The 23975-nt window shown below is 47.5% G+C and overlaps 1 protein-coding gene across 3 annotated transcripts in view; it reads right to left on the bottom strand.

Annotated features, from left to right (window-relative positions):
- Positions 1–23975, bottom strand: part of PRKDC (protein kinase, DNA-activated, catalytic subunit) — a 170729-nt gene that overhangs the window by 119760 nt on the left and 26994 nt on the right. For all 3 annotated transcript variants that reach the window (XM_069957596.1, XM_069957597.1, XM_069957598.1), the window contains exons 14-20: positions 20455–20498; positions 19918–20040; positions 19218–19367; positions 10000–10115; positions 6806–6965; positions 2791–2877; positions 1636–1755 (exon numbers count right to left, since the gene is read on the bottom strand). In XM_069957596.1, coding sequence (XP_069813697.1) covers positions 1636–1755; positions 2791–2877; positions 6806–6965; positions 10000–10115; positions 19218–19367; positions 19918–20040; positions 20455–20498 — 800 coding nt within the window. The remainder of the gene's footprint in view (positions 1–1635; positions 1756–2790; positions 2878–6805; positions 6966–9999; positions 10116–19217; positions 19368–19917; positions 20041–20454; positions 20499–23975) is intronic.

Genomic DNA, 23975 nt, shown 5'->3' with positions numbered 1-23975 from the left:
AGATCAGAAATACCATGACGTCACGAACTAGGGTGTAATTCCAATGTGCACTATATATAGTGAGTACTATGAGTACCATTGACTTCTATATATAGTGCGCCCCTGCTGGACACTCTATTGATTCAATGGATGACTGTGTATGCAAAAATGTTATGTACAGTGTGTTTTTGATTGAATACATTTATGGAATACTTTGGGGAGCAAGTGTCCTTGCTCCCCAAAGTAATCCATAAATATATTCAATCAGTACAGGGAGGGAGGTGCCTATACATCTTCCTCCCCCCTCACTGCTCGTTGCTGGACACATATACACAGTACTACTCCTCCCATCATCTGCTCATAGTATGAGCAGATGCTGGGGGAGTAGTACATGTGCTATCCCCATCACCAGCACCCCCTGCCGCGCCGCTCCTTACACAAGGGCTTTAGCATGCCCCCTCCGCCGCTCCCCCTCCTAATCAAGTAATCAGATGCAGCTGTCAAAGTTGACAGCTGCATCTGATTGCTTGCTGTCAGCCATCCCTGGTGTCTAGTGGGGTGGATCGGCCCCAAAATCAGGCTCCCCTGTTCCATGCTAGGCTGCCCAGCTCTGTGGCGTTTCTTTCCATTAGATGGTTGACATGGAGGGGCATGTGACCATGCCCCGCCCCCAAGTGTCCACCACTGAGCCTGTATATGCTTATGATGGACACTGGGGAGTGGGGCATGGTCACATGCTCCTCCATGTCGGCCATTTTATGGACAGAAACAAAACAGAGCAGGGCGGCCCAGCATGGAGGCGGGGAGTCTGATTTTAGCTCTATGAGGTACACAGGGAGCTGCTGTCAGTATATACCGTGAGTACACTTAATACTGTACACTGAACAATTTTACTACAAAGTGGCCAACCCCTTTAACAATGGTTAGAATTTTTTACAAGCCATCACATAAAATAAGTTATACATGTTACATATCGTTGTAATCGTCTTAAGGAACATATATAACAAGTGAGTTCTACCCCAAGGCAAACGGCGTAAAAGCAAATACCCCCCAAATAAAAGAAATGCGTTTTTTGGGTTTTGTTTTTTTTTATTTCACCACATATTAAATTTTTTTCTGGTTTCGCAGTGTACTTTATGCAAAAATTCAGCCTGTCATTGCAAAGTACAATTAGTGGCGCAAAAAATAAGGGCTCAAGTGGGTTTCTAGGTGAAAAAAATGCAACTGCTACTGCCTTTTAAGCACAAGGAGGAAAGAATGAAAACGCAAAAATTGAAATTGGCCCGGTCCTCTAAGGGTTAAATGCTGGAATGGTATTATGGTAGAGTTACTGTGAGGAAAAGTAAAATTGCTGAGGTTCCTCTAAACTTGCTCAAAGGTTTAGTAGCAGCAGATAGAAGGGGCTGTCCTCACCACTCCTCTGGCATCTGCAATTCACCTTCGCTTACTGGTTTCCATCTTAACAGGAAACAGATACCCACTCAGCCAGTGAGAACTTGGTAAGGTAGGTACTACTTATTTTATTGTTTTAGCCCAGTCTGGCATCCCCCAACCTTGTTTTATCACATACAATCCCTTATATGTAGTAATGTCACTTACTGTGGTAAAAAATACTGTTGTATTACAAAACCTACACACATAGTTGTAATAACTTACTTGTAATGAAGGGATATACGCTGTCATATCAACCATGATGATTTCATGAGGCAGGGAAAGAATTAAAGTTAAACATGATGCCAAAAGCTCATCCTTAAATTGCTTCATTTTAGAGGACACCTGGCATAAAAATACATTGTTACTGAAACAGAAGGCAAATCAGCAAAGTGTTTGTTTGTTTTAACTAATTTTAATATTTTTTTCAACTGTATACAACCACAAGTAACAACCATGGACAGTATAGGCAATGATATTGTTTCAAATCAGGAGTCTTTTGAGATCAAGCAGCTATCCACACAGTAAAAGGGAAAAGGAAAGTAAGCAAGTTCCTGCCTGAGGTGAGGAAGGGGATGGTTAAAGGTTTGTTTTTTTGTTTTTTTTAAATAAACTGGTGTCAAAGTTACATAATTTGTACTTTACTTCTATATAAAAATCTTTTATTACTTATCAGCTGCTGTATGTCCTGCAGGAAGGAGTGTATTCTTTCCATTCTGACATGGTGCTCTATGCTGCCACCTGTGTTTGTGACAGAAACTGTCTAAAGCAGTAGCAAATCCCCATAGAAAAAAACTCTCCCAACACTTCCTGCAGGACATACAGCAGCTCATACTGAAAGGCTTGAGCTTTTTAAACAGAAGTAAACTACAGATGTGTATAACTTTCTGACACCAGTTGATTTGGAAAAATAAATAAATAAAATATAAAAAAAAATAAGTATATAAATGAAAAAAATTATTTGTGGTACTTGGAAAACTGTCCTTTCACTGTACATGATAAAACAATAGAAAAGTGACAGCTTCATGATCATTCACTGCAAAGTTCATTCTAATGCAGTACGGAAGACTGCTCAACCTTCAGCTATTCTAGATAGAAAAATGGCAGCCAGAACAAAGTGGAAACATGCCAATATCTCTATAAGGATACACGTAGGACCATGTGACATTCAGGCAGTAACAATGTATGCAGTCCAGAACTGTTCTTTATATTTGTGAAACATGCAATCAATTTTGAAATGCTTATTGCGGAACATACAGTCTTACGTATGACATATGGATCCTAAATACCATCTTCTAAATTGGACTTATCTGAACAAGTATTCTTGTTATAATTATAATTGTTTATCCACATTAGCAATTTGAAACATTAATGCCTTACCTCTTTCCCAAATTTTACAAACAGAGCAAAGCAAGAACTTTTTTCATCATTTTGTGGGCATTTGCCAGAACTTTCCAGACTGACACCCTACAAAAACAAAATCATTATCAAACATTCTCTCAATACTGAAAATTATAAAAAAAAAAAAAAAAAAAAGTAAAAATATGAAAGATATGGGTAAAAATCTAGGATTTGATGTTCAGACTTGCTTCATGTGTTTAAGTGATGTCCATGCTGTTTTAAGGTAATGTTATCTTTATTGTTAAAGCGTAACTGTCATCTTTTTTTTTTGTGGCAGAAATCAGTAGTATAAGCGATTTTAAGAAAATCTATAATATATTTTATTAGGCAAAAAAGCCTCTTTCTGTACTCAAAAAGCAATTTCCAAGCCTCCCCCCTCACTTCTTATCTGTGCATTATCAGGCAAAGCAGTCTTCCTTATAGAGAAGCCAGTAAAGACTGGTTCTGCTGTTTCCATTATATCCCTATGGAGGGGGGAGGGGTCGAGGGAGATGAGTGAACAGGAAGAGGTGACATGAAGGTCAGCTGTTTGCAGACTGTCTGGGCACCTAAAAAGCTGGATTCAGAGGTCAGAAAGGTCAGTGCTTATCTAGGAACTTGCTGAGAGAAGATTGCAGGGTGTTGTGCTGAGCAGGACTGCTACGTGGTCACTCACTCCCCTCAACCTCTCCCCTCTCCATAGCCACATAATGGACACATAAATCCTGCTTTATCTGAAGTAAGGGGGGACCTAGGAAAACAGCTTTTTTCAGTACAGAAGGAACCTCTTTTGGTAAATAAAACCTATTACAGAGTTTCTTAAAATCGCTTGTACTATAGATATTTATTGTTTTCAGAAAAATGACCCTGAAATGACAGTTACGCTTTAAGGATATTTTCTTTTAAGCTGCCTAATGACCCTAAAGTCTGTATTCCTGGGCTTACCAATATCTAGATGATAATGGAAAATTTGCGATTGGTAGACTTCTTACATTGATTGCAAACTTATTGCCCTCCCAAAACATAAGCTCAATATATCACTGGCGTGGAAGAGGGCTATATATCAGAAGTGGAAGTCCAATGCCAATTTTGAGAAAATATGGCCACTGTGGCTAGACACACCAGACCTTGTTAAGTGGGAATATACTCAACCTACAGGCTCTTAAAGGGATACTCTGGGCAAAATGTATTTTTAATATGTAATTTCATAAGGAAAGTTATACAAATCCCTAATATACACTTATACAGAAGTTTAAGTAGAAGTATAGAATCAGAAGAGACGTAGAAGAATCAGTGCCTTTCCCTCCCTTCCTGTTCTTGCAATGTCCCACCCCACTGCCTGTCTCCCTACGTGCTGCCCGGTCCTGATACACCTGGTCCCATGCAGCGGGGTGAGTGCTCCCTATTTACCGCACACCCAGCTGCAGAGGCCGACCAGCTGCCCGACTGCTCACCCCACCGTCCGGTCCCATGCAGCGGCGGTCACCCGGTCCCTGTGCCGACAGGGTGAGCGCTCCTGCACCTCCTCCCGCCAGCTACCTGTGTCATAGCCCCTGAGCCCTCACCTTGCCGCCCGGTCCTATACAGAAGCGCTCATCCCGTCCTGGTCCTGGCGGGGTGAGCGCTCCTGCACCTCCTCCCACCACCTGCCTGTGTCATAGACCCCGAGCCCTGACCCCTCACCCCGCCCGGTCCCATGCAGGAGCGCTCACCCAGTGCTGTCCTGCAGCTCCTCCCGAGCAGCTGCCCGTGCCCGTCCTCTCTGTTTCTCTGCGGCAGATACATAGGCGCAGTGTGGCACAGAGGTGCTGTGTATGGGGCCGGGCGGCGGGGTGAGGGCTCGAGGGCTATGACACAGGTAGCTGGCGGAAGGAGGTGCAGGAGCGCTCACCCCGTCGGCGCTGGGACCAGGTGAGCGCTGCTGCATAGGATCGGGCGGCAGTGTGAGGGCTTGGGGGCTAATAGAGCACAGGCAGGTGACAGGAGGAGGTGCAGGAGCGCTCAGCCCGTCAGCACCAGGATGGGGTGAGCGCTTCTGTATCGGACAGGGCGGCAGGGTGAGCAGTCGGGCAGCTGGTCGGCCTCTGCAGCCGGGTGAGCGGCAAATAAAGAGCACTCACCCCGCTGCATGGGACCTGGTGTATCAGGACCGGGCAGCACGTAGGGAGACAGGCAGTGGGATGGGACATTGCACAGGAAGGGAGGGAAAGGCACTGATTCATCTACGTCTCTTCTAATTCTATACTTCTACATGCGCACCCTGCTGGTGCACACACTTGAGACGTGACGTCTTTTTTTTTTTGAGGAAGTGAGCCTACCTGATGTACTAAATTGAGGGAAATTGCCCTATATGTGCATTTCCCATAATAGGTGTATATTAGGGATCAGTTCCATGCTATAAAAATCCGTAAAACATATATCAAAACATTAGACAATGTCTTTAGTAGATCAGCATTTTCTCTTCACCACATCATGTATACCCTGTTGAGAAAGGTCTAAAGACCGAAACTTCCCTCTGTGGGGTATACTAACATACTGAAGACATTGTCTAACGTTTTGATATGTTTTATGGATTTTTATAGCATGGAACTGTTCATATAACCGTAAACCTTATGGCCTAAGAGCATTTCAAAAAGTACTTTTGTGTACAGTTAAAAATTCTTTACATAGCATCAATATTATCAGCTAGCACCAAGCAATAAGTGTGCCATCATAATCACTCTATAGTTTGGAAAAACTTTTGACATGTCATAGAGACATGTCAAAAGGTTTGACCGGTCCGGGTCTGAGTGATTAGACCCATTCCCATCACGAGAACGAGACGGGAGAAGACCAGGATAAGCGAGATCCTCTCCCAGCTATGTCACATGATCAAGCAGGCTCCTATGCAAGCCTACAGAGCCAGACTCTTTCAGCAAGGGGTCCTGCAATATAGGCTTATAGCAGAGGAAGAAATAAAATTTTATTATTTTACGCTGATACAATACACTACTGTAGAGAATTAATAGCCGGGCAGCATTATGCATGTGACACCAATTAGCAGCCTGCAATCTCAACCTGGCCTGCCCATATGGTGACACCTGTTGCCATGATATAGCCATGGCATGTAGTGGGTTAAACTACGATGCTCCACTCCAGATAGTTACAGTGGGAGCCTGGCTTAAAGGGGTTGTCCGGCGATAAAAAATTATTCACAGAATAACACACATTACAAAGTTATACAACTTTGTAATGTATATTATGTCTGTGAATGGCCCCCTTCCCCGTGTTTCCCCCCACCCACGCTAGACCCGGAAGTGTGGTGCATTATACTCACCGCATCTCGTGTCGTCCACGGTCTCCGATCCTCAGCAGTGACGTCTTCTTCGGGAGGCCGGCGGATCTACCCGAGTGCCGGCCACCCTCTGCAGCGTCATCCGAAGCTCAGCCGCGATTGGCTGAGCATAACTGTGCTCAGCCAATCGCGGCTGAGCAGCTGATGACGTGGCCGCGTCATCAGCCGCTCAGCCGCGATTGGCTGAGCACAGTTATGCTCAGCCAATCGCGGCTGAGCTTCGGATGACGCTGCAGAGGGCGGCTGGCACTCGGGAAGATCGGCCGGCCTCCCGAAGAAGACGTCACTGCTGAGGATCGGAGACAGTGGTCGGCACGTGACAGGTAATGTATAGCGCACCACACTTCCGGGTACACGGGTGGGGGTGGTGGGACACGGGGAAGGGGGCCATTCACAGACATAACATACATTACAAAGTTGTATAACTTTGTAATGTGTGTTATTCTGTGAATAATTTTTTATCGCCGGACAACCCCTTTAAAGACTAGCTCCAGCGATCAACTTATTACCAACCCCACTGTAAAAAGGCTTATGGATCAGAATAGAAGCCCATTAGTGACCACCATAAAAAGGCCAATTGGCAGTCACAAATGGGTTAAAGTTCACTCACTCACTTACATGGTTATATAAAAGATTGAGAAATTCAGACACTTAACATAAATTTAAATAAATAACACTTACCTCAAAATATTTCAACTTCTTAGCATTTTTCATTACAACAGACAGCAGCCTGTAAAAGCCACTGATCAGGGGTAGACGTGTGGACTTTAAAACCAACTCATAGCCAAGCACATAAACCCAGGGCTCAAAGAATTCCACGTGTTTGTTTGGTATTATTTCACTTCAAAGTAAAACAGAATAACATTTATTAAACAGAATTGTAAAATATAGAAGTTCACACTTAAGGCTATGTTCACACTACGTAAAAGTACGGCCGTTGTTGCCGATGGCAACAACGGCCATACTTTAGGCGCAATGGAACAATGCCTGTTTCTTTTTGGGATCCCGGGCGGAGCGTATACACACTGTATACGCTCCGGCCAGGATCCCATATGGGGCCGCAAATAACTGACAGTTTTCTGCGGCCGGAATTCAGTGAATTCCGGCCGCAGAAAGACCTGTCAGTTCACAGTGAAGTGAGTGGCTCCAGCCGCTCGCTTTACTGTGTGCTGTGGGAAGCTCTGATGCGGGCGCGCGCTGATGTGCCCGCTTTAGAGCTCTGTGGCCAGACGGATCATCCGGCCGGTACTTAAGTACCGGCTGTGATGATCCGGGCACAGACCGGGCGTTCTGTGACCCGGCCGGGGTCACGGAACGGCCGGTCTGATACGTAGTGTGAACATAGCCTTAAAGCGTAACTGTCATTTTTTTTTTTCCCAGAAATCAGTAGTATAAGTGATTTTAAGAAACTCTATAATAGGTTTTATTAGGCAAAAAAGCCTCTTTCAAAAAAGCTATTTCCCAGCCTCCCCCCTCACTTCTTATCTGTGCATTATCAGGCAAATCTGTCTTCATTACAGAGAACCAAGTAAAGACGGGTTCTGCTGTCTCCATTATATCCTATGGAGGGGGGAAGGGCGGAGGGACATGAGTGAGCAGAAAGAGGAGACTGTCTGGGCAGGGATTAGCCTCTGAAGCGCCACATCGCTCCGCCCACTACACCGCTGTTGACCCCGACCCCTTGGCTACGTTATCTCTCCAGGCCGCCGCTCCTACTTGTTTGGGCCTCCCAGCCTTCACTTGGATGTCGGGACGTGCGCGGCCACATCACCCAGTGTAATGCGTGTGCGTCCCCGTCATTTCTCGCGCAGGCGCACTGGGTGAGTGCCGGGTCCGTCCACAGCCAGGATGTGCGTGCGGTCGCACAGCCCACGGATTTTAGCAGGCGCCGGCATGGTGGGGCTGTCTGAATGTCCGTCGGCGTCCTGATGCCCCCTGAGCTCTCGCTGCAGCTGTAAAAGTCTCCTCACAGCCAGCAGCGAGGCGCTGAGTTAGTGCGCAGGCGCAGTGTCCTACTTGCACTACGCCTGCGCAGGTGAAGGCTGGAAGGCCAAACAAGTAGGAGCGGCGGCCTGGAGAAATGGCGTAGCCAAGGGGGCGGGGTCAACGGCTGTGTAGTGGGCGGAGCGATGTGGCGCTTCAGAGGCTAAGCCCCGCCCAGTGGCGCAATAACAAGCTCATCAAAGTTCAGTTTTCTCATCAACCAGCATCATGATTAAACATGTAAAATAAGGTATGGATAGAGCAAAATTTGTGATTTAAACGTTTTTAAAGATGAAAAAATTAAAAATGGGGGTGACAGTGTCACTTTAAAATTGCTTGTACTATAGATATTTATTGTTTTCAGAAAAATGACCCTGAAATGACAGTTACGCTTTAGGGTACAAACCCACTTGCTGGATCTGCAGCGAGTCTCCTTGCTGCGTTTTTGCAGCGAGACTCGCTGCAGATCCCAGCCCTATACTTTCATTAGCAGAGAAACTCGCAGCAGGGATGTACATCCCTGCTGCGATTTTGTCTGCAGCCCTCCCCATTAACCCCCTAGCTGCCGGACATTATACATTACCGGGTCTTCACGGCCCGCCCGGCCAATCAGTGCGCTGCGGCAGGGCAGCGCACTGATTAGCCGGGCAGAACGTGTCGGGAGCCGCCGAAGCAAGCAGGAGCGGGGACCTGGTAATGTATATCCTGCCCGCCCCCCCCCTGCAGCCCCGATCGCCCCCAGCCCCCGGCCGCATGATCGCCCCCCGCACCCCCCCCGGCCGCAGGATCGCCCCCCCCCCCCCCGCACCCCCCGGCCGCATGATCGCCCCCCGCCGCACGATCGCCCCCCGCAGCCCGTGCGGACGGGGGGCGATCATGCGGCCGGGGGCGATCGGGGCTGCAGGGGGGGCGGGCAGGATATACATTACCAGGTCCCCGCTCCTGCTTGCTTCGGCGGCTCCCGACACGTTCTGCCCGGGCAATCAGTGCGCTGCCCTGCCGCAGCGCACTGATTGGCCGGGCGGGCCGTGAAGACACCGGGAGCCCCGAAGCAAGCAGGAACGGGGACCCGGTAATGTATAATGTCTGGCGGCTAGGGGGTTAATGGGGAGGGCTGCAGACAAAAGCGCAGCAGGGATATACATCCCTGCTGCGAGTTTCTCTGCTAATGAAAGTATAGGGCTGGGATCTGCAGCGAGTCTCGCTGCAAAAACGCAGCAAGGACACTCGCTGCAGATCCGGCAAGTGGGTTTGTACCCTAAATGTGGCATCATTTCTAACCTTGCAGCGGAAATATTATCCAACCAATACATGCTTACCTGTCTGTTTTAGGCCTTAAAGTGGACCTGTTGCCAACCACTTACCCCAAAAAATATTTTGCTATAGTTAAAGAGCCTAGGATGCCTAAATGCTGTTTCTAAGATATGTGGGTATAATCTGTCTGGAAATTCATGAAAACACCAGAAAAGTGTGAACTTTTAATACTGGAATGAATACCAGGTGATGGGAGTGATTATATAGTCAGGAAATGAGTATCAGGCATACATGTCCCTCTGTTCAAAATATTCACACACCCTAACACTCATCACATGATAATCACTCCTACTAATAAAACTAAGTACACGCCCTTTGACAATATCCAAAGTCATCACACAAAGTGTAAACCCACCTATCCTGGGAGCATCCTGAAAGATGCTGTGCAGGTCCATCTAGTGATGGCGGATATGCATATGCAATTTCTATGAGGCAACATGCCTGAATCCTGGATATGACAACACTATTTCTAATTTTATAACATTGCAAAGGCTTACAGAACACAGAGCATTCCAGTTGTAACTACAGAGAATAAAGTAATTTTATAACATTACAAAGGATGTTTATAGAGTATGTACCTGCAGAAGTCCACCAGATTAACAAATGCAGTGAAGTCTTTTGGCTTGGCAGGGTAAAGGTTAGCCGCCGGGTCTGATGTTGCAATAATTAAATAGCTTAATTGATCCTCATCAATCTAAAATGTATGAAAGAAAAATTGTAGTTATAACCATGATTAATGTGTCTGTTTTTCAGTAGAAACTAATGGTTTGGATTTTTTGGTTTACAAAAAAAAGGGAACACTTTCTTTTTTTACTTTGAAAAATAATACAATATGAAAATATCAAATCAGCCAAAAATGTACAATTGCTATGATTAGTGAAAAATCTGAGCATATGTGCTTTCAGTTTAACCAAATAAGGTCCAGAACATTTTGGGGCTTTAGAAGCACAAGTATCTACAAGTAACATTTTGAGGCAGATGTACTCTGATGTACTCAGATGTACTATACTTTTTAAAGTGTACCTGTCACCATAAAAAAAAAAAAAAAAAAACACTTTTGACATGTCAGAGAGACATACAATAAAACAGAAGGTGCAACAGCAACCTACAGGTGCAAGTGTTTACCGTACATACTCCCCCCAGCGTACACACGATAACAACCTGCTCTATGGGGTGCTGCCAATTGATTTTTTCTGTTGTATGTGGCGGGTGTGGCTGCCTCCTGTTGCCTTGCACTCCACCCATGTCTCATGGGTTATATAAATAGAGATTTGACTCTGCCCACTGTAGGCTTATTGTTAGCCTAGGAGAGGCCATTGCTTGTGTGAGAATGCTAGAGTAGGACCATGTCTCTGAGGACACGTTAACGTGGTGACATGGTACGCTCTGTTTAATCAAATAATTTGCTAAGATCCTCATTTTTTATATCTATACAGCAGGTTTTTGTTGTCTCTATACCAGGGGCAGTACGTTCGGTAAGCACTTGCACCTGTAGGTTGCTGTTGCACGTTCTGTTTTTTCGTCTATACTTAAAGGGAACCTGTCACCCCCCGTGCCGGGGTGACAGGATCCCGACCCCCCCGTTAGAGCCCCCTATACTCACCTAATCCTGCCGGAATCCGGTCGGGTCACAGAGATCTCAGCCGCTGCAGCCCGGGCTTCGGGCGCCGATATCTCCGTGACCCGACCATCTCAAGAAGCGGGACCCAGCGGGATTAGGTGAGTATAGGGGGCTCTAACGGGGGTCAGGAGCCTGTCACCCCGTCACCGGGGGTGACAGGTCCTCTTTAAGTTACATGCAGTGTGCAATCTACAATGTGAACATAGACAATGGGGTGCTGTAAATTTTTGCGTTTTTTTATGTCAGAGAGACATGTAAAACCCTGACTGATCAAGAGAATGAGCAAACAGAGGACCGCCCTGCCACCGGGTCCACTTTCCACTAAAAAAAAAAAGACATAAAAAAACAAAAACAAATTGGAAGCATTCCAATGCCTCTGTTCAAGTGAGAATGCTTGAGTAGATGTCTCTGAGGACACTTTAATGTGATCAAATGGTACACTCTGTTTGATCAAATGGTTTGCCAAGATCCTCATTTTTAATATCTATAGAGCAGGTTTTTATCCCATGTACGCCGGGGGGGATTATGTACAGTAAGCCCTTGCACCTGCAGGTTACTGTTGCACTTGTTTTCATGTCTGTACTTTAGCCACATGCGGTGTGCAACCTGCAGTCTGAACAGCGGCACTGGAGTGCTGCCAATTTCTGTTTTTTTCTGTAGTATGGGGGGGGGGGGCTACCTCCTGTTGGCTTGCACTCCACCCATGTTCTGTGGGTGCTATAAATAACGATTAGTTGGCTCCTATCTGCCTAGTTGTAGGCTTATTTAGCCCAGGAGAGGCTATTGCTAGTGTGGGAATGCTGGAGTAGGACCATGTTTCTGAGGACACCTTAACATGGTGACATGTTTGATCTAAGATCCTCATTTTTTAATATTTATAGAGCAGATTTTTAGGATAAGAAAGGGGAGGACCCGGGAACCACAGCGTCTAGCGTAGCTAGCCTGTTTGTCAGATTTAAATGGTCACCACAGTTAAACTCATTCATGTAGACATATGTAAGGTTGCGCTAATGGGCAGCGACCCCAAATATGCGTGTAGGGGATTTTGTGTTTAACAAGCTGTCAGATGATCTTTGGTCCTATGTTGTATCTGTTCTAGGAATCCTCTCCTTGTACAGTGCTGTAACCAGACAGCACTATGAAAGTGCATCCGTACTTGTGTGCAATGCACAGACCTATTGACAGACATGTCAGTGTTTTTCTTATTTTATATTTTTTTGCAGCACGCATCACGGCCTCATAACACATACAGATACGTGAATGGGGCTATTCAAACAAATGAGTCCGAAGTCTGTACACAATTGTGGACGGCACTATGCAAAGCATTAGGAATTGAAAACACAGAAAGGCTATGTTCACACAATGTTGAAATTAAGTGGATGGACATCATTTAATGGCAAATAATTGCCAGTATTTTTTTTTAAAAAAGGCTGTAGTTAAAAAAAAAAAAAAAAAAGGATTTTTGTACTCACCGTAAAATCCCTTTCTTGTGGCTTCATTGGGGGACACAGCACCAGTGGGTATAGGCTACTGCCACTAGGAGGCGACACTAGACAGAAGAAGAAGTGACTCCGTCTGGCAGGCTATACCCCTCCTACAGACACCAGGCTAAGGGTACTATTACACGGAACGATAATCGGCCGAATTGGCCAGATTGGGCCGATTATCACTCCATGTAATAAATGCAACGATCAGCCGATGAAAACGATCATCGGCTGATCGTTGATATAGGTTAGACCCTAATTTTGTCGGGCGCCGACTGCGCACCGCTACGTGTAATAGCGGTGCGTGGCCGGCGACTAACGATATACATTACCCATCCACGTTTCAGGGCTTCTCCTGCCGTCCGCTTCTCCCGGGGCCCCATACGCGCTCTGGCGTCACAGCTGCCTGTCAGCTGATAGGCCGCTCAGCCAATCACAGGCCGCAGCGGTCCCGGCCTGTGATTGGCTGAGCGGGCCTAACAGCTGACAGGACGCTGTGAAGCTAGAGCGCGCACGGGACTCCGGGAGAAGTGGACAGCAGGAGCAGCCCTGGAACGTGGATGGGTAATGTATGCCAGTTTAGCAAGGGCTGCAAGGACATCAGTAACAATGTCCTTGCAGCCACAAGAAGCCACAAGAAAGGGGTTTTCCGGTGAGTAAAAAAATCCTCTTTTCTGGTGCCGGTCATTGGGGGACACAGCACCAGTGGGACGTACAAAAGCAGTCCCAGAGGGTGGGGAAAGAAAATGACAATCCCCATGCGGCCTGCCTAACGCACGGCGGCCTGCAGAGCCTTGCGGCCCAGACTGGCGTGAGAGGAAGCCAGGAACTGGACCTGACAGAACTTGGAAAAAGTGTGAACCGAAGCCCAGGTGGCAGCTTTGCAGACCTGGGACACTGAGGCCTGATGGCGAACTGCCCAAGAAGCCCCCACCGCCCGAGTAGAATGAGCGGTGACCCGAAAAGGCAGAGCCCTGCCACGAACGCGGTAGGCCTCCGTGATGGCTGCCCTGATCCAACGCCCAATGGTGGTCTTGGAGGCAGCCAGCCCCTTGCGCGGACCTGATGGGACCACGAACAGGGAATCCGAGCGGCGGAAGGAATCAGTAACGGATAAGTAGATCAGTATGGCCTGGAAAAGGTCCAAACAATGCAGCGACCGTTCCCTAGGATGGGAGGGGGCAGGACAGAAAGAAGGGAGAATTATATCCTCATTAATGTGAAATGCCGACACGACCTTCAGCAGGAAGGAAGGAATAGGGCGAAGCACAACCTTGTCCTTGAGAAGGACCAGGTAAGGGGAGCGACAAGAGAGTGCCGCCAGTTTAGACACCCTACGGATGGACATAATCGCTACCAAGAATGCGACCTTCCAAGAAAAGAGAAGAGACACCTCCCGTAAAGGCTCAAAGGGAGGACCTTGCAGAACCTCGAGGACCAAATTAAGGTCCCAGGGCTGCACAGGCTGTCGGAAGGGAGGGGCCAAATCGGCCACCCCCTGAAGGAAAGTCTTCACCTGAGGGCGAAAAACAAGAGCCCACTGAAAAAGAACAGACAGGGCAGAAACCTGAGAACGCAAGGTGGAATGACTGAGGCCCTTATCCAGACCGGATTGAAAAAAGGAAAGAATCTTGGGCGTGGAACACACCATGGGGTGAAAATTATTCTGTTCACACCAGGAAAAGTAGGCCTTCCACACACAATGGTAGATCCGAGCCGACTGAGGCTTACAGGCCTTAAGCATGGTTTTAATGACTGGTTCCGAAAACCCACAAAACCTCAATAGCGGCTTCAACAGCCACGCCATTAAACTCAGCTGAGGTAAATTGGGGTGGAATATTGGCCCTTGTGAAAGGTCGTGCCGCAGGGGAAGACACCAGGGGGCGTCGGCCAGGAAGTGCACTATGTCGGCGTACCAGGACTGACGCGGCCAGTCTGGAGCAACAAGAATGGAGGGAACGCCGAGTGCCTTGATGCGCTTCAGGAAGCGCGGGAGAATGGGCGGAGGAGGGAAGACGTATATCAGGGAGAACTGCTCCCATGGGGTGGCCAAGGCATCCACCACGAACGTGCGAGGATCCCGGGTGCAAAGAGATGCACGTCTGGGAATCTCCAACGCCGGCAGAGACGAAGAAACTCCCCGGGATGAAGGGACCATTCGCCTTGATCCAGCTTTTCGCAACTGAGATAGTCCGCCGCCAATTGTTGACCCTGGGAATGTGGACTGCCGAGAGAGCTGGAATAAATCGCTCCGCCCAATGAAGAATGTGAGCGGTCTCGGTCATGACTGAGCGGCTCCTGGTTCAGATAAGCAACAGCGGTGACGTTGACGGTCTGAACTCGTACCGGGTAACCCCTCAAGAGATCGGTCCACTGAGACAGGGCGATAAAGATGGGAAGACGAGCCTCCATCCGCGACAAAGAGCCCTGAGCCGTGTGGCTCTCGAAGACAGCCCCCCACCCGAACAGGCTGGCATCCGTGGAGATGACCAGCCAATTGAGGGGGAGAAATGAGCCGCCGAGAAGGACCACCGGGGAGGTCAACCAACAAAGAAGCTCCCTGCAAACGGCAGGGGGGAGGAGGATCTACTTGTGGAGAGACAGAGGGGACCTGTTTCACTGAGACAGAATCGCTCCCTGCAGAGGGCGTGAGTAAAACTGAGCGAAAGGGATCGCCTCGAAAGAAGAGACCATCTTGCCCAGGACTCGCATGCAAAGGCGAATCAAACAAGAAGAGCTGGCGCAAAGCAGAGCAACTGCCGAGCGCAGGGAGGCAACCTAGTCGAGGGGGAGGAGAACGCGGGCCGTCTCGGTGTTGAAAAGCATGCCGAGAAACCCTAAGGATTCCATGTGGAACAGCCGCAGGCGAACAAACTTGTTCAGCCGCTTCAAATCCAGGATAGGACGCCTTTTTTGGGGACAGAGAACAGATTGGAATAGAATCCCTGGAAGCGCTCGGAGGGGAGGACTGGAACTACAACTCCTTGAGCAAGGAGAGTCTGAACTGCCCGAAAAAGCTCGGAAAGCCGTGCCGAAGAGCGTGGGAGATTTGATGGGAAGAAACGAGGAGGTGGGATGGACACAAACTCGATCTTGTATCCTGAAGATACCACCACCCGACCCACACATCGGACACATGGGCGATCCAAACCTCCTTGAAGGAGTGCAGACGACCCCCCACCTGAGAAAGAGACTTGAGTGGGGAAGGACCCTCAGGAAAAAGACTTGGGGGCAGGACCCTTGGAAGGGCGAGAGCGGGGCTGCCAGGAAGGGCGGGGTTTGAAGGAGGGCTTCCTAGAAGAGGGAGCTGGAGGCGTATCCTTAGCAGGGTGCCGACGTGCCGGAGGCTCAAAGGAGCGTGATCGGCTGGATCACCTGGTAGGCTGCGGGCGTCGGGACTGGTTTTGAGGGAGCAAAGAGTTCTTCCCTGCAGTAGCGTCCGAGATTAACTTATCCAGGCGCTCCCCAAAAAGTCTGCTTCCTGCAAGGGAAGAGAAGTCAACGCCTTCTTGGAGGCGGCGTCAGCTGACCAGGATTGTAGCCAGACAGAGCGTGGATGGCTACAGAGTGCGCCAGGGCCCGAGCAGACAAACGAGCGGCTTCCTGAGAAGCGTCGCACAAGTATTTGAATGCCTGCAGAATCTGCGTGGCCAGAGACAGGAGGTCCTCATGTGGAGAGTCCAGGGAGAGGTCATGGACTAACTGCCTGGCCCAAGAGGAACAAGTTTTGCTGACCCAAGATGCTGCAAAGGTAGGACGCAAGGCCGAACCAGCTGCAATAAAGACAGATTTGGAAAAAAGCGTAAATTTTCTTGTCCACTGGGTCAGTGAATGAAGCCCAATCTGCCAGAGGTAGAGTAGTAGACTTGGCGAGTCGGGTCCACCGATAGGGGCACCGTCCATGCAGAGACCAAGTCAGGGCAGAAGGGAAACAAAGCCTTGGCACGCTTAGAGTATGGAATCCGCCGTTCAGGGTGTTTCCACTCCTTGGCAAGAAGATCCTCAAAATCTGTGTGACTGGGAAAAACCAAGGGCTGCCGTTTATGACGACTGAAGGAGACTTCACTCTTAGATGTAGAAGGGGACTCTTCCTGAATATGCAAGGTGTCCCGCACTGCACGGATCAAGGCTTGCACAGCAGAGGCCAGCTGATCCTCCCTGTCAGACTCTGAGGAAGAGTCAGAGGGGTCCCGCGAGGTGGCGGAGAGGGGTCGCTGAGACAGAGAGTCTAGATCTCTTATGAGACAGTCCTCTGGAAGGGGAGTTCGGAGATATCCTGGATGGTCGTCCAGCTGGGGGCGCCTGGGAGGGCAACCGCTCATTGGAATGAATCATGACCTGAGACAGCTTAGAGAGGTCACAGATCGCCTGTGACAGGGACCTAGCCCGGTCAGGAGAGGCTACATCTGAGCTTGGAGGGGGGGACCTCCTGGGAGTTAGCACCACAGTTAAGGCATAGCAGGCAGAGTAAACCAGGCTGACCGCAGGGGAACTTCTTATTACAGCGAGCACACGCAAAGTGTGTCGCCACAGCCGCGGGAGCTAGCTGCCTAGGGGGGTCGTCCCGGGGAGCAGACATGGTAGCTAGGGCTGTTAGCCTGGGGAGTGTAGGAGGGGGATATCACCCACTGGGTGAGCCTACCCGACCCGGGACCTCCTGTGTCGGCCACTGGAGCTGCACTTGCACTGGATGCTGGAGCTGCACTGGATACTGGAGCTGCTTCTGCACTGGATGCTGGAGCAGCTGCTGCTGCACTGGATGCTGGAGCAGCTGCTGCTGCACTTGATGCTGGAGCAGCTGCTGCACTGGATGCTGGAGCAGCTGCTGCACTGGATGCTGGAGCTGCTGCTGCACTGAACGCTGGAGCTGCTGCTGCACTGAACGCTGGAGCTGCTGCTGCACTGAACGCTGGAGCCGTGGAGCTGACAGGCTGGGGGAACGCAGGTAGCCACAAGCTGCTGCACTGAGAAAAGTCAGCAGAGAGGAGGAGGGAGAAAACAAAGGTGGGGTCCACTGGGAAAGGAGTAGCCAATGAGAGCAAAGCAAGCGGGCGGGAAGGAGAAGAACGGGCGGGCGTTCCGCCCCAGTGACGTCACACCTGTGCGCCGATGCGGCCTAGCTCCGGCCTAGTCCGGGACTAAATTTATGGAGCAGGCTGGCGGTAGCGAGGCGGCGGCGCGGAGCGCCAAGCAAACGTGACCACTGGAGGAAAGGGGAGGGAGAGAGTCAGCAACCTCCCCTATGAAACTGCAGCAAAGCTTCAGGTGCGGCCCACGGTGATGCGGCCTAGCTCCGGCCAAAGCCGGGGACTAAATTTATGGGCCGGGCCGGCGGCCGCGAGGAGGCTGCGCGGAACGGCAAAAACGTGTCCATGACCCCTCCGGTGGTCCCCTATGGAGCTACTGTGGCTGCAGGAGAGGGAAAGAGGGCTGCGCTGCAGTGGAGGCTGGCACCAGGGTTAGAGGAGGCTGCCCTGTGGAGATTAGGGACAGCACTTGGGTGCCCTGGGACGACCCCACCCCCTAAAGAGAGGCCTAAAGGGGCTCTAAGGGCAGGAATACTCACCTGTCCAGCGTCTTCAGGTGCGCGCAGGGTCACCCCTTCGGTCACCTCGCACCTTGGTGGGGCACCGGAATCCTGCCGCAGGGAGCAGGCGTTGGGGGACAGGTGACCGGCGCAGGGAAGGAAAACTTTCCGTGCACCCTCAGGGGGAACTGCGTCTGATGTGGAAGCCCACGCTGACGGTCCCCCTGATAACCTAAAAGAAAAAGAAAAGAAAACTAAAATAAAAAAGGAGATGCATGGCACCTGTGTCTACCTCCTACGGACACTAGACTAAAACTGAGTTAGCCTGGTGTCTGTAGGAGGGGTATAGCCTGCCAGGCGGAGTCACTTCTTCTGTCTAGTGTCGCCTCCTAGTGGCAGTAGCCTATACCCACTGGTGCTGTGTCCCCCAATGACAGGCACAAGAAATAACGGACGTTATTTGCCATTAAATGACAGACATTCATTTAATTTCAACATTGTGTGAACATAGCCTTTCTGTGTTTTCAATCCACTCCTGGTTTTGGTTGAAAATACTGACCAAAATACTGAGCAAAAATACTGTGTAGGAAGTATAAAATGCAGCCGTATTTTGAATCTAATAATGTGCTACATTAAAGTCTGTGGAAAAATTATTTTTAAAATATATAATTTCTACAATGTGTGTACAGACTGACATTCTTCAATCGACTTTAATGTAGCACACTATTAGATTCAAAATATGGTCACGTTTTATACCTCTTATTGTAATATTTTGCTTTTATTTTACTGTGTGTGAGCATAGCCTAAGACTGCTCAGAGCTTGTGTAGATCTACACAAAAATATGTGCAAAAAGTAAAGTTGCACATAAATGAAACTTGCCTGAAAGACTAGCTGTAAAAGTTCATACTGCTGCACACAATGTTTTGCTTGGAAAGCAGACCAGGAATCATATTGCATATATATATTTTGTTGCACTCATCGTGCTATGAGTAAAGTTTAATCTCAAAATGCGTCAGATGCCTGTATGTGTGTATATGCTGCTTCCAATCTGTTTTTAATATGGACTTAGCACTACCTTTAGAATTTTGCAAGAATCTGTGTTGTTGGACTTTCTTTCTACATTGATAAAACCCCACAGCTACACCATTAAACATAATACTCACCTCCTGGCCAGATTCTTGCTTTTGCAAAGAAAGGTCCAATTTTTCAATAATTTTCAGAACAGATTTTATGAGTTCATCATACAACAGTCTACTCAGAGACTGTAGTGGCGAGTTTACAGTGGGGAAAACTTCATCAGAAAATATGGATTCCTAGGGGATTAAAAAAGGGAAAGAAGAATTATAAAACCCTGCCAGGGTTTTGAAAGGGTTTTGCTGTTTGAGCAAAATGATAGGTACCCTTAAAAAAACAAAACAAAACAAAAAAAACACTGTTCCATTACGTGTTCCAAGGCCATAGGCCATAAATATAAGATCAATGAAGGTCTGCCTTTTGACAATCTCAACAGCAAGCTGATTGACAGTGTGGGCGTTCAGGTAATCACTGTGGCCTTGTATTGGTTACCAGGATCAGCTACTGGTATTGAAGAAGCCACAGTGATCATCTAGGTGCTGCAGCCCCTGCAATCGTCTGCTGAAAGGGGGTACTAATTGAATATTAATCCAGGATAGGCCCATCTTTACTAGTATCCCAGTAAACATCTTTAAATCACCGGAAATCTATCCTCTTTTTGTAAACAGCAGTCCCATATGTAGAGTAAACACAATCAGAGAATGCAGAGGAGATCTTGCCACTTTCTAGTATGTGAAACCCCCTTTAAATCTGTGAGGTAACCTAAACACTGAATAAACAGAGGTGTACCTTTATCTGATCACAGTTTAAAAGATTTCGGAAGAGATCAAGATAGTCCTTGTAAGTGGGAACTTTCCACTTTCCAGCACGGACCTCAGCAGAAGCAGATGGATCATCCGCCTTATTTCCATCCTAAAGCAAATGTAATGGTCAGTGATACAGAAACACACGCAGTAAAATAGCATCATGAGTGGCTGTGTAGGCTATGTGCTACAGTATTGATAGTCGCATGTGAAGTAGCGTGAACATTTAAACTAATTTAGAGCTCCCGGCATTATAATAAATCATAATACCGGAAGCTCTGCATTCCACTCGCACATCGCTCACAGAGCTGGAAGAAAGGGGGAGAAGCTGGAGGTGTCATGGCCAGTGATTGGCTGAGTAGGTTATCACTACAGAGACGAGTCAGTGACATACAAACAACACAGGGGAACACTGGGTGCAAGTGGAGAGGTAAGAATAAGATGTTTCTGTTTTATATAAAGGGCAGCAACATATAAAAAGTGCCAGATAACCCCTTTAAGTATTATAAGGGTTTACACTTACAAATCTGACTGGCTTGGAACAAACTCTGATTAATCCTTGATGCACTGCAAGATATAATACGGAATTCAGTTATAGCTATATTTTGATATAACATAGAACTACTTCATATTTGTGAACTTCAATGAAACAACGTAGTGACGAGCTTATCACACTAAAAACTCAGAAGAGAGCCATTTCATAACATTTCATTAACAGGGAAATTAAAGGAGAAGTCCAGCGAAAATTCTTATTAAAGTATTGTATTCCTCCCCAAAAGTTATACAAATACCCAATATACACTTATTACGGGAAATGCACATAAAGAGCTTTTTTTCCCTGCACTTACTACTGCATCGAGGCTTCACTTCCTGGATAACATGGTGATGTCATGACCCGACTCCTAGAGCTGTGCGGCCTGTGGCTGCTGGAGTGGATAATATAATATCCTAACATAATAATGTACTTCATTGAAGTTAACAGGAACTTGGACGGCAGTGCACACACCACAAAGAAATAACAGCTGTAACGGATTGCAACCTTCTAAAAAATGAATGGTCATTTACATCCTGCTTTTGCAAAATAGTTGTCACCTGTTCACATGATTTTATTACAACATGTTTTTTTTTGCTTTTTATTTTACTGTGTGAACATAGCCTAAAGCCTGTGGTATAATGGTGCGTCAAGAAATATCTGAAAGCAAATGTAGCATCAGGTACATTCAATTTAAGTATTACCCATGTATAGAACATCGCCAGTGCCGCAGTCCTTTTTTTGAACGGTGGCCCGGTACGGCGCCGTTCTATTCAAGGGTACCAGGACGGGGGTGAAGCACTGTAGCCTTGCAGTACTTCACGGGTACCAGGCCAGGGGTGAAGGATTCGAGTTGGAGGAAACCCCACCCCTCTATGAAGCGGCTCCATTAGATTCAATGGAGCTGTATCATTGAGGCGCGCAAGTTTCCTTCCACTGGGGAGCAGGCCGGCAAACCTTCAGTCCTTCACCCCTGGCCCAGTACCCATGAATAGAACTGCGCTGTACACGGGAACCGGGTCGCCGTTCAAAAAAAGGACTGCAGCACCAGCTTCCCGGCACCATTCTATATATGGGAAATACTTGATGGTACCTGATGGTACATTCGCTCTAACATTTATTACCTAAATGGCTGCTATTTACTAAAGGGTGTTTTCTATTAGGTATAAACATTTTTTCCATAAAGGAACAAGATTAAAAAAAAAATAATAATAATTAACTGTTCACTCATTAGTTTAAGACCGCTCTGATGTTGCCAGACATTAAATACATTGCACACAACACTGCAGCCAATCATTGTTCTCAAGGTTTATGTGCCGCACGTTGAGGAAAGGGCCAGTGATTGGATACATGGTCACATGCACATGTATGCAAGGTTAGCACAGCTTTTACTGTGGTGGATACCGCAGTAGCAGAGAACTGAGGAGGTAACTAAACAATTTTTTATACTTTACTCTAGCCCCAGCCAGAGGCGTTAGGAAACCATCAGGAGTGTCTTCAGGACCAACAGGAGGACCACACACACACAAACACACGGCAGCAGTCCACCCCTGACCCGGACAGTGCACTTCTTTATCCAACCCTTCCATCCCCTGCCGGCAGTATGATCTTAAATCACAGTAGTGTAGTGTACTTTGCAATGACAGACTTTATTTTTCCATAAAGTATGCTGCAAAACCAGAAAAAAATCATTTGCGCTGTCAAATTGACAAAAAAACTGAATTTGTTTTCATTTCAGGGAGCTTAGTGTTTACGCTGTTCACCCTGGGGTAAAACTGACTTGTTATATATGTTCCTTAAGTCGTTACAATTACAACGATATGGAACATGTATAACTTTTATATTATGTGATGGCTTTAAAAAAATTCAAACTATTGATAACAAATATATGTTCCTTAAAATCGCTCCATTCCCAGGCTTATAGCGCTTTTATCCTTTGGTCTATGGGGCTGAGTGAGGGGGTCATTTTTTGCGCCATGATGTGTTCTTTCTATTGGTACCTTGATTGCACATAGGCGACTTTTTGATCGCTTTTTATTACATTTTTTCTGGATTTGTTCTGACCAAAAATGCGCAATTTAGCAATTTAGAATTTTTTTGTGCACTGATGCCGTTTACCATGTGAGATCAGGAATGTGATGAATTAATATTTCGGGCAATTACGCTCGCGGCGATACCAAACATGTTTATTTATATTTACTTTTTTTTTTACTGTAACTAGAAGTCCCCCGGGGGACTTGTATATACACAGAACTGATCTCTCATAGATTCTCAGGATCGGTGATAGCCACTGCTGTACTGGATCATATGCCCCAGTCCAAACCTCTTGGGACAGTGAGTATGACCGCCGGAACCTGTGCCCATCAATTACTACATTTGCATACTAACAATATATGTGTTGCCTAATTATTGCCATATATTACTGAGCACCTACATACTCCTGATGATGTCAATAGTACAGGTTGACTGAAACGCATTGGTTCGGGTGTATGGCAGCATTGAGTTTGTAACAGCTGGATTTGGCTGTAGTGACCGAAATAGGTCAAGTTTTGAAGCCGGTTGAGGCTGTAGTGGCCGACAGGGGTCTATTATTTATCATTGATTGTACTGACCAACAGGGGTCTATCATTTATCATTAGGATCGGACTGGTCACCGATTATCTGTTACTGACAGGGGTCATTCTGACTTATGTGACGGATTGTGACAGAGGTCATTGTGACTGATTGTTGTCATAAACAAGAGACGAAAAGCACTTTCACAGACTGTCTAGTGACAACGGACAAAATCACTGTCTCTTCTTGTATAACGTTATATATGATTATTGATTTTGGAGACCTATTATTTGCTAACTGCTAGTGATTGATAACTACCAGTAGCTTATATTTACAATAAACATTCTTATTACGCATAGCCCTATTGTATTTGTATTTTTTCTGATTCGTTTTGTATATACACAGAAAAGATCCATTAGATCGGTGATACATTGCACTGGCCTGCTGCAGGACAGTGCAATGTATTGCCAAGCCGGGATCAGCGTCATTGCGGCGCTAAGTCCCAGGACGGCCAGAAACTCGGATTCCTCCCCCCCCCCCATGATCACATTGCGGAGGGGAGATCTGTCCCACTAGACACCAGGGACACAACATCTAAATGCAGCTGTCTGGTTTGACAGCTGCATTTAGATGCTTAATTAGCCGGCACGGCAACGAGACCAGTGCCGGCTAATAGAGGAACTGTCCGGCTGTACATAACAGCCGGGAGCAGTGCTGTTTAGAGCGGGGTCCCGGCGGGACCCCTCTCTGAACTCCCCCCACGTCACCATGACGTATCAGATACGTCATGGGACGCTAAGGGGTTAAGTTAGGTTGTGTTCACACATTGCTGGGGACAGTGATTGGCAGAGCAGCTGGTGGTCGGTCAGGTTAGAGACTGGAACAGCGGGAAAGGCCCGAGGACACCAGGGAACGTGATGAGGTGAGTTTTTCCCTAAGGTTATAAGTTTTTTTTTATT

This window comes from Dendropsophus ebraccatus, chromosome 2 (genome assembly GCF_027789765.1).
Source record: "Dendropsophus ebraccatus isolate aDenEbr1 chromosome 2, aDenEbr1.pat, whole genome shotgun sequence".
Taxonomy (NCBI): Eukaryota; Metazoa; Chordata; class Amphibia; order Anura; family Hylidae; genus Dendropsophus; species Dendropsophus ebraccatus.
This window is presented reverse-complemented; position numbering and strand designations above follow the sequence as displayed.